Below are 18,611 nucleotides of genomic sequence, written 5' to 3' on the forward strand. Positions count from 1 at the left end.
AAAATTTATTACTAATTTTCTTTGTTTATTTGTTGCATTTACATAAAAAGATAGTTTTTAATTGTTTCAAAAATGTTGCATGTAGTGGTTGTGTTTTTGTTTGTAAAATGTATTACTAATAAATTATTTTTATTTCTTTATTTGCTACAGTGTTACATTGATTACCGGATTGATAATAGGTAATCTTCAATTGTCAATTCAGTCATGGCTTACTTAAAATTTAGATAAATTTAAACACCTAAAATAATTTGATCTGAAAAATGAAAATATCCCGAAAACTAATAAATTTGGGCATAGGGAATGTTATATAAAAATTAAAGTACGTTAATGTTACTTTTCAATAATGATATAAAATACAGGGTGTTCCATTTAACATTACTGAGAAAATAATGTACTTGCGTTTTACTCACCCTGTATTTGATATAAAGAAAATTAGCAATATCAATAATCCTTAAAAATTTTGACAATAAATAAAAAAATATGGCATTAATAAACCATTGCTGGTGTGCTTATTTTTATTTATACAGGGAGTTGAACTTGTTACGATTTTCATACAAAATTGGTTATAATTTTGTAAATACCCTGTATAACATTACAAACCTTTATATTTTTGTGATGGAGAAGTTAACAGGATTTCGAATATAAAATAAAATATAGGGTGTTCCATTAAAAAAAAACATAAGTTAGGTCTGCCACTGTGTTATCGAACACCCTGTAACATTCTAAATAATTTTGTAAAGTGTAGCTCAGAGGTGGCTAAAATTTTTGTTATTAACTTTTATTGCTATCTATTACTACAGCGGAGCTATTGAGCTTTACCCTACTAATCAATCACCCTGTATAATGAAAAATCCTTTAAAAAAGGTAGAAAAAATTATTACAATCCCTGTAAGGGCTACATCACAGAACATTTTCGACACAGAAGACACGCCAATCCATATGTCAACCATTCATTTTGGTCCAGGGGTTTTGGTTTTACGGCCCTCCCCATTTGGGGTCTGTTTTTCGTTCTCGTCCCCAAAACTCCCAAAAATTTCTAAAATGTATGTCTGACTCCGACCTCTGTAGCTTCTGATAGTATTAATGATTACCTTTCCAACGCATGTCTAATTTTGGAAATCAGTTATACCATTAAAAAGTTACCGAGCTCAGAAATTTTACTTAATTTCTATTTAAAAAAAGGAAAATGTTTGTATGTGTGTGGAAAAGTTAGACCGATCTGATTTTTTTCTATATTTGAAGAGGAGGTTGGGGCCGATTCGGAACCGATGGTCTTTTGACCACCCATAAGCCATAGGACTTTTGACTACCCATGCGACTGGGTAGGAACAAAAGGACATATTTTTTGGTTCGAATAGACAGGAAAACGCAAATACACCTAACCAATAGTGCTTGAGTTCAGCTTTCAAATAGTGCCGAAGTGGTCAAGATCGAACATACACACAGCTCAGAATAGCCAAGAAACTGAAAAATTGAACTTGGAAAATTTTGGTATTTTGTCCATTAGTCAAAATTTTCACCTACGAATTAATTGGTCCAATAGAATAGCGTTTATACAGGGTGTTTCATTGGGAAACGGAAATACTTTAATGGTGAATACAGGTCACCGAGCCGGTTCTAGATATAGTACATTTTTTGCCCTACCGACTTTTATAACCGAGTTACAGGGTGTTTTATCGATTTTGCCCATTTCTTTCCTAAGCCATAACTTTATAGAACCACCCTGTATATTTTTTTGATATTTGGTACACATATGTCTCATTCAAAACCCAAACGACCGACATACTAACCATAAGAAAAATCCAGGTCCGGATTAACAAAACTTATAAAGTAATTGTGACCTTAAAACAACACCCTGTATATTGAAATTTTGAATATCTGTTTGCATATTTGAAAAGAGCACAAAAAAGTAAGTTTAATGGTTCGCTTCAATTTTTCGGCCAGACAATTTTATGACTTTAATTTTGAAATTATATTGAATTTTTTAAGAACTTTTGACATTAAAAAGCAGATATTATTAACTTTTAGTTATAAATTATTAAAGTTAATGAATAAATACTCATTTTAAAAATAATCAATACCTATTTACCACATTGGAACGACCCAATTACTAATGACAAGAAAAATCCAGGTCCGGATTAAGAAAAAAATACAAAGTAATTGTGACCTTGAACCAACACCCTGTATATTAAAATTTTAAAAAATGCTCTGCGCATTTTAAGAGAGCATAAATAACTGTGATTAAGACATATTTTAATTTTTTCGCCGTTGATTTAATTACATCAATTTGAAATTATATTGAAATTTTAAAGAACTCTGAGATTAAAAACCAGGTATTGTTAACTTTTAATAATAATTTAATGTTAATGAATCAATACTTATTTTAAAAATACTTAATACTTATTTACTACGCTGGCTTCATATATTCTCTAGATTTGTAGCTATATGCACATCATTAAAAATTAGAATTACGAGAATTGGGATATTTTAATGATTTAGTAAAGAATTAAAAAAACTGCTATATCTAATAAAACAAAAATTCGTTACAATTCAACAATTTAACATAAATTAAAAATATTTGAACTATAACAGTTGTTTAAAATGTCCGTCTTTTTATTCGATGCATTTCCTTGCTCGTTTTAAAATATTTCGAATCGATTTTTTAAGTACATTGGGATTGTTCTTCATTTTTCTGGTAACTTCTTGTGACCTTGACAGAATTAATCAATATGATTTCAAAATTGCCGTAATTAAATTATCTGCGCAAAAATTTGACATGCACCTTTTAACGCAGTTTTTTATGCTCTTTTAAAATACATAAACAAATTTTCAAAATTTCAATATACAGGGTGTTGTTTCAAGGTCACAATTACTTATATTTTTTTCTTAATCCGGACCTGGATTTTTCTTGTCATTAGTAATTGGGTCGTTCCAATGTGGTAAATAAGTATTGATTATTTTTAAAATGAGTATTTATTCATTAACTTTAATAATTTATAACTAAAAGTTAATAACATCTGCTTTTTAATGTCAAAGTTCTTAAAAAATTCAATATAATTTCAAAATGAAAGTCATAAAATTGTCTGGCCGAAAAATTGAAGCGAACCAATAAACTTACTTTTTTGTGCTCTTTTCAAATATGCAAACAGATTTTCAAAATTTCAATATACAGGGTGTTGTTTTAAGGTCACAATTACTTTATAATTTTTGTTAATCCGGACCTGGACTTTTCTTATGGTTAGTATGTCGGTCGTTTGGGTTTTGAATGAGACATATGTGTACCAAATATCAAAAAAATATACAGGGTGGTTCTATAAAGTTACGGCTTAGGAAAGAAATGGGCAAAATCGATAAAACACCCTGTAACTCGGTTATAAAAGTCGGTAGGGCAAAAAATGTACTATATCTAGAACCGGCTTGGTGACCTCTATTCACCATTAAAGTATTTCCGTTTCCCAATGAAACACCCTGTAGAAGGAGTCCAGACACCTCTAACGATATATACCTTATATCTGGGAAAATTCGAATTTTTAAGTTATAGGCCTCATAAGTATGTATATCAAATCCATTTCCTATGGGAAAAATGATTTTTCAAGCTCACTAAATCGTATAATATCTTGAGATATATTTTATTATAATAATTTTGACCTTAGGTACATCAGTCACTACTTGTTAATACCTTTCACGCTCATGTTTAGTGATCAAAATCGCTTAAATCGTTTAGAAGTTATCGAGCTCCAAAAGTATATGATGGAGCTCGAAAAGTAAATAATAATGGTCTAGTGATTACGACGATAAACATGATCGCGCAATCCGAGTTCATTTGCAGGCCATCCCAATATTTTTTTGCAATCTATTCCGAATAGAAAATTCTAGCGTACATTCGATGGACACAAAAAAAATTTGAAAAATAAATATTGGGATGGCTGGGATATGAACTTGGTGCTCTATCACAAGTTTAGTACCGTAACTACTAGACCATTTGGGCGCTAAGGCGACGCTTAATGTGTAATCAAGAAACATTACATTCAAGTTCATACATTTTTATAAAAAAAACTTTGAAAAACTCCTGATAAAAGAATAAAAACCGCTAAAAGCGGTAAAAAAGGTACTCTTTTGTGGCGCGTTTTACTTCAAATTTAGCAAATGCTATGGAAAAATATTCATTTCAGCTCTTTTATAGCTGGAATATTATGTGCGCCATTCATTTTTACCGCGTTTAGAGGTTTTTTATTCTTGTAATGTAAACAACAATAACAATATTGTACTTACCTCGAAGTACCTTCTCCTCTTGATACCGGAAAAAGTCCCATATCCGCAAAGTACCATCGTCTGAACACGTAACGAATTTGTTGTCCGAAGGGCTGAAGCTAAATACAATATTCACGTAATAATCGTATTTTAAGTATATATCCGAAAATACAAATTAAGAAAAACATATATAGAGTGTCAATTTGAAAAGTTGCCCCCCCCCCTATAATTTGGTCCCTATAGAAAATCTAAAAATATACAAAAACACGTCAAATTTATTTGTGAGGGGGACATTTTATAGACCAGTTTTCAACCAAATTACACTAACCCTCTAGCGGGGGCGGACACAACCCCCAAAATCTTTAATGGAAAGGGGGGTTGAGTGATACCTCATTTTAAAGATCGTTCGATTACCTTTTCAAAAATACCACATACATTATATTTCTCTTCAGTAATTTTGGAAAAATCAAGTGAAACCGTACAGATATTAAATATCGAGTTCAGAACTCCAAAACTTTTTTTGGAGTATTGAACTCCAAATTGAATTTTTTTTGGGGTGTTAAAGTATTTAGTATTTTTGGGGGAGTATTTTTTTGAAATATTTTTGGAAAAATAAAGTAAAACCGTAAAGATATTAAGTATCGAGTTCAGAACTTTAAAATTTTTTAGAGTATTGAGTCCAAGATTTTTCCAAAAGTACAGAAAAGAAATATAAGGCATGTGGTATTTTTGAAAATGTAATTTAATGACCTTCAAAATTAGGTATCACTCAACCCCTCTTTCCATTAAAGATTTTGGGGGTTGTGTCCGCCCCCGCTATAGGGTTGATGTAATTTAGTTGAAAACTGGTCTACAAAATGTCCCCCTCACAAATAAATTTGACGTGTTTAGCATATTTTCAGATTTTCTATAGGGACCAAATTATAGGGGGTGGCAACTTTTCAAATTGACACACTGTATAGATTTGTACTGTGATGTTATAATATATGAGCATAAAGTTACTTCGATTGAGAACCAGAGTGATATAAACAATTCAACATATTATTAAAGAAATAAAGCATGAGTCTAAAACATGTATTTAATTTAAAGATATTAAGAAATATCTTCCTTTGAAAAGTCTTCTTCTTCTTTCTCATAATCCTTGGTGCCCTTCAGGGCGTTAGTGCAGTCACTGAAGGTGGATATGAGCTATTACCTCCTATTTCGTTGAACCTCAATCGATTTGCATGAAAATTGGTGAATGGTTAGAGGATATCTTAAGGATCAAAGGTGACATGGTGCCAACTTACGTTTTTTACCCTGGGGGTGGGTGCCAGCCCTTCTCGGGGGTGAAAATTATTTTATTAAAAATAATCCCATAATTCGATAGAGGGACAAATTCTAAGCAAAATTTTTTATATAAAATTATTGAAGTTATACTTCTTTACGCGCGATATGAGGGTGAATTTTGATAGGATTAAAACCTTTGATCCCGGCGCAGTCGCATTACAACTTTGTTATGATTGGATGTTCAAATGACATAACAAAAATTATCCAATATGGCAGCTGTGGGATTGTGGTTTGGTTATGTATGGTTGTTGCGTTTTAAAATTTGTAGGAAGAGAAACAACAAACAAAAAGTTAGTTAACGGTTATACTGCCTTTTTAAATAGTTTTGATATTATATTTTTGGACTTATTAACATAGAAGAGATGATTGTTGCATGCCAATGTGAAAGCCCATCAAACTGTGACTAGTATGAGTGCCGCAAAATTACTGATAAAAAACCTATTAGCTCGAAGGCGTAGAGAACTGTGGATAACAACAATCAACCGGGACGATCTACGATCTCGTTTATTCAAAGCTAAAGAATCTTACACTGGTAAGTGTTTTAAAAATAGTTGATCAAATTTTGTTATGATATTTGAACATAGCCACTTTGCACGATGCAAGTGATTGCGAAATTTATTAGTCGTTATACGGGCTCTGATTGGGTGTTGAAATGATCTGTCAATAATAAATAATTGTTCAATATGAAGATAAACAAATGTATTATATATTAGTTTTATTGTTGTGAGGACAGAAACAAAAAAGTTTATAATTGTAGTGATTTTTAAATAGTTTTTAAAGCAACAGGTACGTAATAATTGTAAATGTATCATAGGTACCTACCTATTTGAACCTACCAAAATACATAGTACCTATGTAATACTTTTATTTACATAATTTGATTACCATCAAAATTTCTATCAATATTCACCTAATATATTGTTTTCTTACTCTATGTTTTGTTGTATTTTTTTTTTCAATTCTAAATCAAAATAATTTGATTTACATAATTCAAAAATGTCAAAAGTTTAATCCGTTTAGTTAGTCGATCTTTGCACATAATGACACACTGTCTCCGTGGCGAAGCGTTTAATGTGAGTGAACCACAATACAACGCCAATACCAGCCGCGCTGGTAAGTTGGTTCGAATCCCAATATAAAGTTTTATTTTTTAATTTTTTTTTATACATTTTATGATTGTAAGTATATTTATTATATAATTTTATTTTCTGAAAATACGTATTTAGTTAAAAAATTTTCCGACAATTAATGTTCAGAAATCATTTGTGGCATTTTTAATGTGTTTGTGTGTGTTTTATTCTTTTATTATTTTAATTTTTGCCACTGTTTTAATAAAAATGTTTGAGAAGTAGTAAGTATAAATTAGTTTAATATTTAAATAAAATATAAATAAAAAGTATAATAATTTCGTTTATAATCATATAATTATATAATAGAAGTATAACTTCTTACGTGCGTACAAAGTACACACACATTCTTTTTTAAAATAAATCAAAACTTTTTGAGTTATTAAAGATCAAAGATTTTAATTTTTCGTGAGAAAGATGCATGTTTTTAACCGATTTTTCATAAATAACTCAAAAACTGTAAGTTTTTACAAAAGAGTTATTATTACCAAAATTGAAGATAATAAAAAATGAAATAAACCCCTTACTAAAAAAACCTTTTAATGGTAACTGAAAGTGAATTATAGGTAATTGAATATATATTTTTTTCGGCGACCCAAATCTAAGTATTCAAGCTTAAATAACGGGAAAATGATGCATTTTATAACATAAACTTATTAAACATTTATCAAAGTACTTAAAAATATCTATCAAATAAGTCCTCGAACAAGTTGATAGCATTAAAATTTATGCTCCAAAATTTTTTCAAAATTTATCTTTTAAAATCTTTTCCAAAAAGTGTTATTGTTTTTTTTTATAACACCGTTAATTTTTAGGATATCAGATGCACCTAAAAACCATTTGAAAGTTAATTCCAAGGGCAACTAAACGACGTTGAACTTAATCTTTTAAACCCCTTACTTTTTTAAAAATAAAAGGTTAAATGGCCCCGGTTACATGGTTATCGCAGCAAAATTTAAGCTTAAAACGTTTCTATCTCGAGTATTTTTTACCCTACAGAAATAATAAAACAGGTAAAATATTTGATACAGAAAAAACAAAAATTTGGCTATATATCACTTTTTACGTATATTGGGTACTTTTGGAGCTATTATCAAAAAAAATGAAAATTTTAAAAATTCTGATTTTTTTAAATTACATCTTTTTTTTTAAATATGCATTCTAAACCGGTCAACATTTTTAAAATTATTACTTATGCTAACATAAAGAAATTCTTGTTATGATTACTATACATTTTAATTGTTGTGGAAATGGCGTATGTTTTATTTTTCACTTTTTCCTAAAAAAAATCGAAAGGGTTCTCTTATTTTCATCATAATTTGCTTAATTTTGATGCTATTAACTTCTTATGAAGCTCAATAGATACGCAATTCGAAGTGCTTTGACAAGTGCTTACAGGTATATTTTATAAAATGCATCGCTTTCCCGTTATTTGAGCTTGAATACCTAGATTTGAGTACTCGTCGAAAAAAATTTACATTCAATTACCCATAACTCACTTTGAATTAACATTAGTTTAGTTCTTTAGGTGATGGGTGTATTTAGCTTTTTATTATCTTCAATTTTGGTGATAATAACTTTTTTGTAAAAGCTTATAGTTTTTGAGTTATACGTGAAAAATAGCTTTAAAGCATGCATTTTTTTACAAAAAATAAAATCTTTGATCCTCAATAACTCAAAAAGCATTGATTTATATTAATAACTTTATATAACAAATTTTGCTTAGAATTTGTCCTTATATCGATTTATGGTATTATTTTTGATAAAATAATTTTCGCCCCCGAGAAGCGGTGGCTTCCACCCCCAAGGTAAAAGCGCAAGTTTGCATCATGTCATCTTTGTTGCTTGAGGTATCCTCTAACTACTCACCAATTTTCATGAAAATCGATGGAGGTTCAACGAAATCGGAGGTGAAAACCTTCAGTGACTCCACTACGTCGGATATTTAAAATTTTTTAATGTTTATAATAAACATGGCAATATGAAAAGTCACATTCTAATGTTTTGACAGTTCTCTTACGTCAAAAATTTTGACCTACGTAATATCGCTTTTGTAGTAAAAATACTATATCAATAATACTGGGAGATCTCAATGTAAAAGTGAATATATTATATTCAGATACGAGGGATATAACTTGCAGAAGACAAATGATCTGGCTGCTTAACATCAAGGATTTTACCGGGTGTCCCAATAAGAATGGCTCTCGGCCATATCTCAGGAACCGTTTATAGTACAGCTTTGGGAAAAAAAAGTATAACAAAAGTTGCCTCGGGAAAAGCCTGGAAATTATTTTCATAATTGTAGGTCCACCGCTAGAGGGCGTAGTTGAATATCAAAATCTAAATCTAAATTTTACGAAACTTGCCTAATGAATGGGCACTGGAAATCCGATCATCTTATTCTTCATAAAATTCTGCTCATATTTGATTTCACAAGTTTAAGTCTACCTTTGCAAATAAGAGGCGAGGGTGAGTGGGAACCTTGTTATGAAAAAATGGCTGTAAGTCAAGTTCTGCTAAATGGATTTTTGCAAACTTGGTCTTGTTGAAAACAGCTCTTTTTCGTCAATGTAAGAGTTATAATTTCGAAGCAGCCTAATAAGTAATATGCCAGCTAGGAGGCGCTATTTAATGTTTTTCAGAAATCTAGTTTTCTTTGGAAAATATTAAATACAAGTATGCATTTTTAATCCTGTATTACAAAATTAGACCAAATTAACAGAATAGCGAAAACCGCATGTCGATACTCTTTTTCTATTTCGAGATATCTTAAGAAACGTGGAAATTTTAAAAAGGTCACTTTTGTATTTGTATAACGGCATTTTCTTTAACGGGAGTATCTAATCATAAATGGACTCTTCCATGCATTGTTGATGATTCAAATTTACACGAAATATTTACTATACTTACTTACTATATCAGTAATTAAATTTTTCGCCAAATTGAAAAAAATATTTTAAGAAAATAATTCAAAAATATATGTAACTTTATATTTACTTGGTTTAGATGTAAAACGTTTATTATTTTAAAAATTTGAAAAAAAATTCTTTTGAAAATTTGTTAATCCTGGAATTAACGGGTAAAATCACTAGTATATATTATGTATAAAATTGGGTATAATATATTATTATATATTAAATTATCTTCATAATATATACCTATTAAATAAGATTAAATCTAATCGAATGGAATCGAACCGAATATAATCGAATCTATAAGAAGTATTCACTTCTGTCGGCACTCCGCAAGTGCCACGATCTATTTTTTTTCCATAGCACACTATTTGTTTTCACTCTGACTTCCTTAACTTCGTTTACCGGTGACAGTAACAGTTATGTTTAAAATTTAAACGTTTCTTAAAACATCTCGATATAGAATAAAGGTATCGACATGCGGTTTTCGCCATTCTGTTGCTAATTTGGTCTAATTTTGTAATACAGGATTAAAAATGCATACTTTTATTTAATATTTTTCAAAGAAAACTAGATTTCTGATAAAAATTAAATAGCGCCTCCTAGCTGGCATATTACTTATTAGGCTGTTTCAAAATTATAACTCTTACATTGACGAAAGGGAGCTGTTTTCAACAAGACCAAGTTTGCAAAAATCGATTTAGCAGAACCGGATTTACAGCCATTTTTTCATAACAAGTTTTCCACTCACCCTTACTTGCAAAGGTATACTTAAACTTGTGAAATCAAATATGCGCAGAATTTTATGCAGAATACGATGTTCGGATTTTTAGTGCCCTTTCATTAGCAAATTTTGTAAAATTTTGATTTTTTAATTTTTGATATTCAACTACGCCCTCTAGTGGTGGACATACAATTATGAAAATAATTTCCAGGCTTTTCCCGAGACAACTTTTGTTATACATTTTTTTCCCAAAGCTGTACTATAAACCAGCGGTTCTCAATATTTTTGTGTCATGTACCACCAAATACTTTTTATTATTTTTGGTACCACCTAACTGAAATACATATCTAACTAGGTGATCTAATTAACTATAATAGTGGTGCTGATTTTGGCTGTTTTTGCGCTAACTAGGTGATCTAATTAACTATAATAGTGGTGCTGATTTTGGCTGTTTTTGCGTTTTGTGTACCACCTCAAAAAATGAAATGTACCACCAGTGGTACATGTACCACAGATTAAGAACCGCTGCTATAAACGGTTCGTGGTATATAGGTGAAAGCCATTCTTATTGGGACACCCGGTACAGGACTAGAACTCCAAACCTTAATAAGAAAAGCATAGGATAAAGATGAATTTGCGTAAGTTATCGCCAATTTCCATTCGAGACGACAACTAAAGAATAAGATAAGGATATAATCAGTACTGTGTATTTTAAAATTAAATTAAAGATAATTCAACTAAAAAGAGATGAGTAGACAACATAAGGGCTGATGAGATTGGCTCAGGACAGAGAAAGGTGGAAGTAGTTGGAGACTCCTAATATACCTCTATACTGCAACAAAAGAAGAGAATGATAACACATAGAAGAAATCAACATTAAAAATATCGAAAAAGAAATAGCAAGAATAAAGTTGGGTAAATAGGGTGCAGATGATATAGACCCGATGATAAAGTGGTTGGGAGAAATAAGTAAAACACAGAACCTAGAAATAATGAAGCGAGAACAAATCACTTTATAAAAAAGGAGGGTAAAATAAGAAAGGCCAGAACATAAAAAATTGTTGAAAACCGGAAAGCCTAGAAGAAACAAACATAAATAAGTATAGTAAGTATAAACATTTCAAAAAATACCTACAGTATTATTCATTACAAGAAATCCTTTAAAATAGGAGACAAATTATGATAACCAAAAACCATTTTTTAAAGAAATAGTATTATCAAGAAAGAACGTAAATTTAAAGTAGTTATTTAAATCTAAACAAGGGGGTAGTTATTATATTCTTTCTTTCTAATCTTTTAATATTATTCAGAAAAAATGTTCAAACAGATATGTCTTAAATGATTTTAAAACAAATCAAAACTCAAGTGGAGTAGGCTTTTAACAATCTTAAATTTGGAAGATAGCAGACGAAATAATGCTCTAAAATGTGCAATTTTATACACAATTCTTTAATCTTATCGTCAAAACACATATACAGTATGATGCAAATGTATGGAATAAATTCGTTATTTCGTAAGAAGGCGGCGGCGACTTTAAGGAAAAATCCTGAAACAGGTCGATTTATATTTTTAAATTATGATTTTTTTGGCATATAGGTACAGTATATCTCTGTAAGTTGGAACCATATGGAAAACTTTTTTATTATTAATTTTACGAAAAAATGTTATTCTCCATAAAAAGTTCTGCATGGTCTAAAACCTAAGATGAAATCATCAGATATCCAATTTTATCAAAAGTATATGAACGTGTTTCAAAACTTTTTTATTTAAAATTCTGTAACAAGTTATAAAACTTTGTTATTTGTTACATGGTCTGGACATGTTTTGTTACATAGTCTGGACTCCGCTTAAGAACACAACTTTTTATTTGGATCTTTGTGTCTTTTTGTCAAAGTCCTCACGTCTTTCGTACTCTCGATCATCAGTACAGGTGGTCCGTGCACGTATGGGGAGGAATAATAGGATCGCTGTTATAGGTCTTTATTTTTTTTGATGGTCATCTTAATTTTTTTTTTAATTTTTGCAAGATAAATCATCTGGTCTTCTTCATTTTGTACCGCTAAATATTAGGCAGAAAATGTGGATGCAGTTGGATGGAGCCCCCTCACATTTTAAACTTGGGGTACGCTAATATTTAAACCGGTGTTTTGGTAATACATTTAGAAGAGGTGATCCACATAAATGGCGTCCAAGATCTCCTGGCTTGACGCATTTGAGCTTTTTCTCTGACGATATCTAAAAAGTATAGTTTATAACATACTACCGACTACTCCATAAGATATGAAAGCTAGAATAAGAGCTGTTTTTCAAACAGTAATAGGAAATTCAAAAAGTCATCAGATATAGGGTGTTCCATAAGAAAAAATAACTTTGATATACCACTCCTTACTTTAAAAAATACGTGTACTGGTATTTGAACTTTTATTCCGACAAATAATTGTACTTTTTGTTTTAAGTATATTTTAACTTGCAATTTAAAAAAATAAAAAACACTTAAGTACTCTAAAAGTAATTATTATGTACTTAAAACCTCCATGAAAAGTTCTTAAGTATTAAGGATTACTGCAAATATTCTTCAATGTTTTCGATTTAGTGTGGTGTAAGGTAATTATTAATTATGTTTCGAAAAGTATTTTCTTGAATTATTCCTGAAATCCTCCGCACAGACGGGAAGCGACAAGCGACAACCGACAACAGAAAAGATCTTTTAGTTGGTTTTGAAGAGTCAATGCGGTTAGTTCTATTAGGTTTTTAATTTTAAAATTATAATTTCTTGTTTCTCTGGAATAAAGTTCATTTTTATTATTATAAATGTAGTATTATTTATGCCCTATATATAATTTGCAAAGTTTACTAGTTAATTAAGAATAATAAAATTTTTATTGTAGAATAAATGTCATTTTTCTACAACCGTGTTAAAAATGCTACTTTAAGGCACTAGTGCTTTAAAATATTTTTAAGGCACTGCAGTTGCGTGTTAAAAAGTACATTTTTAAGGCACTCATGTGAATTGCAGAACTTGCTATCACTCATTCTGCAAACTTTCACATGCGTGCCTTAAACGTGTACTTTTAACACTTATATCATAAATAACTATTATTACACACTATTTTATAATTCATTTATTTTATTTTCTAATAATTTTGAAAAACATTGTTGTTTCGTCCTTTAGAACTCGTCAGCCAGGTTTCCCGTATCTGACAAATAAATATTATTATAATCAAATATTCCCATTACTCTGAGTAACTTCATTTATTTTTCATTTGACAAACTTATTGTAATTTATTTATATGTTCCTGTTTTAATCCTTAATCCCTAAGCCTTAATTTCAATAAATGTTCCTGTTATATATGAGTTTCTTCACTTTTACACAAGTACTTAAAACCTTCAACCATTACAGCAAATGTGTCAGTACTTGTACTTGAACTCGATATTTAAGCACCAAATATTTTAAATGTAGGTAAATTTAAGTACACAAACGGTTACTTAATACTTAGTACTTAAATTTATTGTTTTCAAATACTACTTAACCGAAATACTTAAGTACCTATTTATTCTTGGTACTGGTACTTATACTTAGTTCCACTTTGAATTAGTACTAGTACTTAAGACTTCAGTACTTTTTGTCGGTACTTACAACAGCTCTAATTACGATGTGAAAATATTACGTTGGGCTCCAAGTGTATATCCCTCCGCTATTTTGCTAATTCATTAAATTCTAAAATATCCAGCACAATAGCATTCAACTCGAATTTCTTAGACTTGCACTAAGGGAGAATCTATTCAGGATAAATATTTTATATTAATGACTCACAAGATTTTCGGATTTACAGTAGTTATATCTCTTTCTATGTCACGTTCTTTCGTCATCTTATGGTGCTCTATTCAATTAATCAATGTTGGTGATTACTTCGGCAAATTTTTCTCTATTCTCTTCTGTTCTATTATTGTTGTTTTGAAGCTATTTTCTTGTGGCATTTTTGCAATCAACTAATCTAAATGGGAAATAAGCCACAAATAATCAGTAACATTTTGTATTTTGACAACGACATCCGATTTTAGCGTCGAAAAGTTAATAAAATTATTTTTTTAGTTAAATTGTGGCTTATTTCCCATTTAGAATAGTTAACTGTACGATTAGTTCTTCATAATTTAAACCTGTCCAATGTCGTATATTTCGGATCCAATTTTGCCTGTTCTCACTAGTTGAGGGAGGAAATATTTCTGATACCTTAATAGGTGTCCAAGGTATGGTGTTTTGTGGACTTTAATGTTGTGGAATAGCTGTGGACTTTCTTTGGTTGAATGATCGAGAATCCTTCTATTTGTTATATGGTCAGTCCAGGAAATTTTCAATATTCTCCACATAAGTCCACATCGAAAATGCTTCTACCTTGTTCATTGGTTGGAATTACGAGGGTCCATGATTCTGCTCCATATAGAATGGTTGGCCAAGCATACCACTTAGTAGTCGTATCAGAATCCTAAGTTTTTTTTGTGGGTCACATAGTAGTCTTTTCATTTGTATGAATGCGGCTGTTGCTTGTTCAATTTGCAATCAATATGTTCTTCACTCTGGTTCTTTCTTGTATCTCGAATTATTCTGATCATTTGCTATCATTTTGACCTTGGCTGCTATTCGCGGTGTGCAAGTACTTGGAAGGGGAAACGAGAAACGACCGTGCGCGAGTCGCGGAGAAATATTGCAACTATCTTAAATAATTCATATTGTCAATTGAAATTGTCAAATTGACGTATATTTCATACAGTCGGAAAAATGAAAGAATACTCATGAACGAACATATAAAACACGCTCTATTTTCCTGTCACCGTGTCACACAAAAAACTGCCCAGCGCAAGTACATGTAATAATTATTGTTACATGTACTTGCGCTGGCCAATTTTTTGTGTGACACGGTGACAGGAAAATACAGCGTGTTTTATATGTTCGTTCATGGGTATTCTTTCATTTTTCCGACTGTACCTTCTGTCAATGAAGCAGAAAAAATATATATTGCTCCACAATATTGATATGATATGCAATTATTATATAAAGGTAAATTTAATTAATTTTATTTTGCTTGCAGTACTGCATTTTAATAACTAATTTTATTTACTACATACAATTGTTGACGTTTTCATAACATAACCTGAATCTTATTTTTTCTTCTTATTATTTTTTTGGACTTTGGCCTTGACAATTATCCAGTAACCAGGACTAATATAATTGGCCAATATAATTAAAAGTGCGAATTTTAGTATAGAGCGTAGAAATAGGGGTCGCTTTGCCGAACTTGCACGGTCCCAATTCTAGAAGTTGGTTGATTATCAGCACCTTGATAATTTATTTAGTTTTCGTGATTTTAAATGAAGTTCCCTAGGGCTTTATCTTTAGGTACTTAGTGATTCGTTTTCTAAACAACTATAATAAATTTTATGTTTTAAATGTTTTGAAGACTTTTGTATTTTTTATTACTGGAAACTCATAATAAAAAAAAATGTTGGAAAAACAAAAGCTGTAAATGATTCTGGAACATAGCAACTGATTTAATTAAGGCTATGGGTACATAATTCGCAAATATTTTACGTGTATCCCTACTTTTTCTGTCTTTACACGGCAAATTACGTGTAGTAAAATTCACACTGGCATGGATATGTAAACATTACTAGAATGTCATTCTACTTGAAAATGTCATCATTAATTTAAAGAGATGGCTTTTGAATGTTCTTGGATAACTGTTATTTTTATAATTGCAAATTATTAATTCAGTTAATAAATGTGATAATTTTTTCACTAACTATGTATTCAGTGATTGTAATAATTTATTTGTACAACAAAAACTAATACTCAATCGAGAAAAGAGGAAAAGTGATTTTTTAATAATATTATTACGGAACGATTGCAATTTTGAACATCTTTAACAACAAATTACTTGGATCACAGAATATATTATCCTGATGTATTCTCTGCTTGGATCTTCCACAAATAATACACAATACATAACTTTTTATTAAGTTCACGTCTTAAATCAATCATTTATCAAATACACTATATATCAATAATATTTAATCAATAACTCAAAATATTTCCGATGCCATGTCAAATATTTAAAGTTGTCACTGATTGTCAGTGTCTATGACTGACAATATATGCTGACAAGATTATATTCGGCTGAGTGCGTTGTAAGACAAAGATAGATTTGGAAAATATTACCACGGCATTGTGTTCATTTTTTTCGAATCCTGAAAAAATCAATAAATATTTTTGAAAAATTTAAACGCAGAATGAAAGACTAAATTATTAGCGAGGGCCGAAAGTCCCTTAGAATAAATAAAAAGTTTATTTTGAATGAGATATTTGAAATTAAAAATCACACTAAATTTTCTCTTAGTTTTTCACCCCTGTAACTTATTAAAATAAACATTATAGAAGTTCTCAGGGACTTTCGGCCCTCGCTAATAACGTAATCTTTCATTCTGCGTTTAAATTTTTCAAAAATACTTATTAGTTTTCTCAGGATTCGAAAAAAATGAATCCCCATTTGAATAGCATTGCAGCCGAAAATACGTACCGATCCTCTTAAAGTAAAAACGCTAAGTGAACCGACATAAATAATATGGTATAGGGATTAAGACAATATTTAAACCATCAAAAGATATGTGTATGGGTATTAAGTTCCTTGAAGTTTTAAATTTGCATAATAATGAATTTTCAGTAGCGCTTTCACCGAAGTTTTAAAAAATTAAATATTTGGTGGATGCGCTTCTAATAGATTTATTTTTTCTATCTATAGACCAGTAAGGCTCTGTGAAAAAACGTCTATTTTTGGATGTGAAAGGTGGCATTCGGATTTTTGCAGATAAAGTTAGGTGACACCTTCAGTAATAATAATTGACTTATGCTCCTTCTCAAATATGCCCGGAACATTAATAAAAAAATTAAAATATTTAAAAATTTCGAAAAACGTCGATTTTTTTCTGCTTTCTTTGTTTATAATTTTAAAACGATTCGTTTTGGAACAAAGTCGTAGAGAAATAAAATAAAGATAATTGAATTTTGTATGATATACGACTGGTCAAAAATGTCTTAACGTATTACCTTTTCTGCAATATAGCAATAAATACAAAATAAGGGGGCAAAATACGCCTCTTGTTATTCAATGTTTTTAACCACTTTGGTGGCACTTAGAACCTTAGTAATTCGCTTAGGAAATTCTTTGTAATATACTTAAACCGTGTACCAAATTTCATTAAAATCGACCTAATAGATTTTGCATAATAAATTTGCAATCTGAATGTTTTTAAAAAAGTTCAAATTTTTTAAAATCTTTCTGAACAAAAAGTAGACCATTTAGAAGTTGTCTAATTTTTTACATATAAAGAGGTGCTCCTAATACCTATCTAATACACTTTACAGAATTAAAATCGGATTATTTATGGGGCCTCAGCAATGTTTTAAACTTGTAAACAATTTTTTGGTTTATAAATAAATAGTTTAATAATAAAAAAATTAATTTTTAGCAATGCAAATAATTAAAACCGGTATAATTTGACTTAAACTTTCAAATGCTGTCAGCAGAATTGCTATTTTATTTTTAATCAAACGTTATTCGCTTTCAAAAATTGCAATTTTTCGAATTTTTGAAAGTTCCACTGCGTTTATCTCGAAAACTATGCATCCTACGAAAAAACTTGTAAGAACATTTTTTGCTTAGAATTACCCAAGAAATACAAAAAAATGTTTTATTTTGCGAAAAATCGATGTTATGTAATTCCTCAAGTTCTTTGTTTATAACAATCTTATCGACATCCGGATCAACTGTTACCCAAAAAAATCGTGTTCTACGGGTCAAAAAATACATAAAAATCTTGGGTAAGTCCATCTAAATAAAAGAGCCCGTAGCACCCCCTCCTGGCCACAGGACTAATTTGTTTATAAGCCAAAAAATTGTTTATAACTTTAAAACATTGCTGAGGCTGCTTAAACAATCCGATTTCAATTCTGTAAAGTGCATTAGATAGGTGGAGTGCTTCTTTATATGTAAAAAAATTGACAAATCTTTGTATGTTCTAGTTTTTGTTGTGCAAGATTTTAAAAAATTTTAATTTTTTAAAAAAAGTTTAGATTGCAAAATTATTATTCAAAATCTAGTAAGTCAATTTTAATGAAATTTGGTGTACGGTTTTAGCACATTACAAAAATTTTCTAAGCGAATTAGGAAGGTTCCAAGTGTAACCTAAGTGATGGAAAATTATTGAATAAGGACA

The 18,611-nt window shown here is 30.1% G+C and overlaps 1 protein-coding gene across 1 annotated transcript in view; it reads right to left on the bottom strand.

The window, feature by feature from the left end:
• LOC114324168 (pre-mRNA 3' end processing protein WDR33) overlaps positions 1–18,611 on the bottom strand; it is a 161,584-nt gene that overhangs the window by 52,367 nt on the left and 90,606 nt on the right. The window contains exon 5 of the mRNA XM_028271920.2: positions 4,273–4,370. Within this exon, the coding sequence (XP_028127721.2) occupies positions 4,273–4,370 (98 nt within the window). The remainder of the gene's footprint in view (positions 1–4,272; positions 4,371–18,611) is intronic.

Source organism: Diabrotica virgifera, chromosome 1 (assembly GCF_917563875.1).
Source record: "Diabrotica virgifera virgifera chromosome 1, PGI_DIABVI_V3a".
Taxonomy (NCBI): Eukaryota; Metazoa; Arthropoda; class Insecta; order Coleoptera; family Chrysomelidae; genus Diabrotica; species Diabrotica virgifera.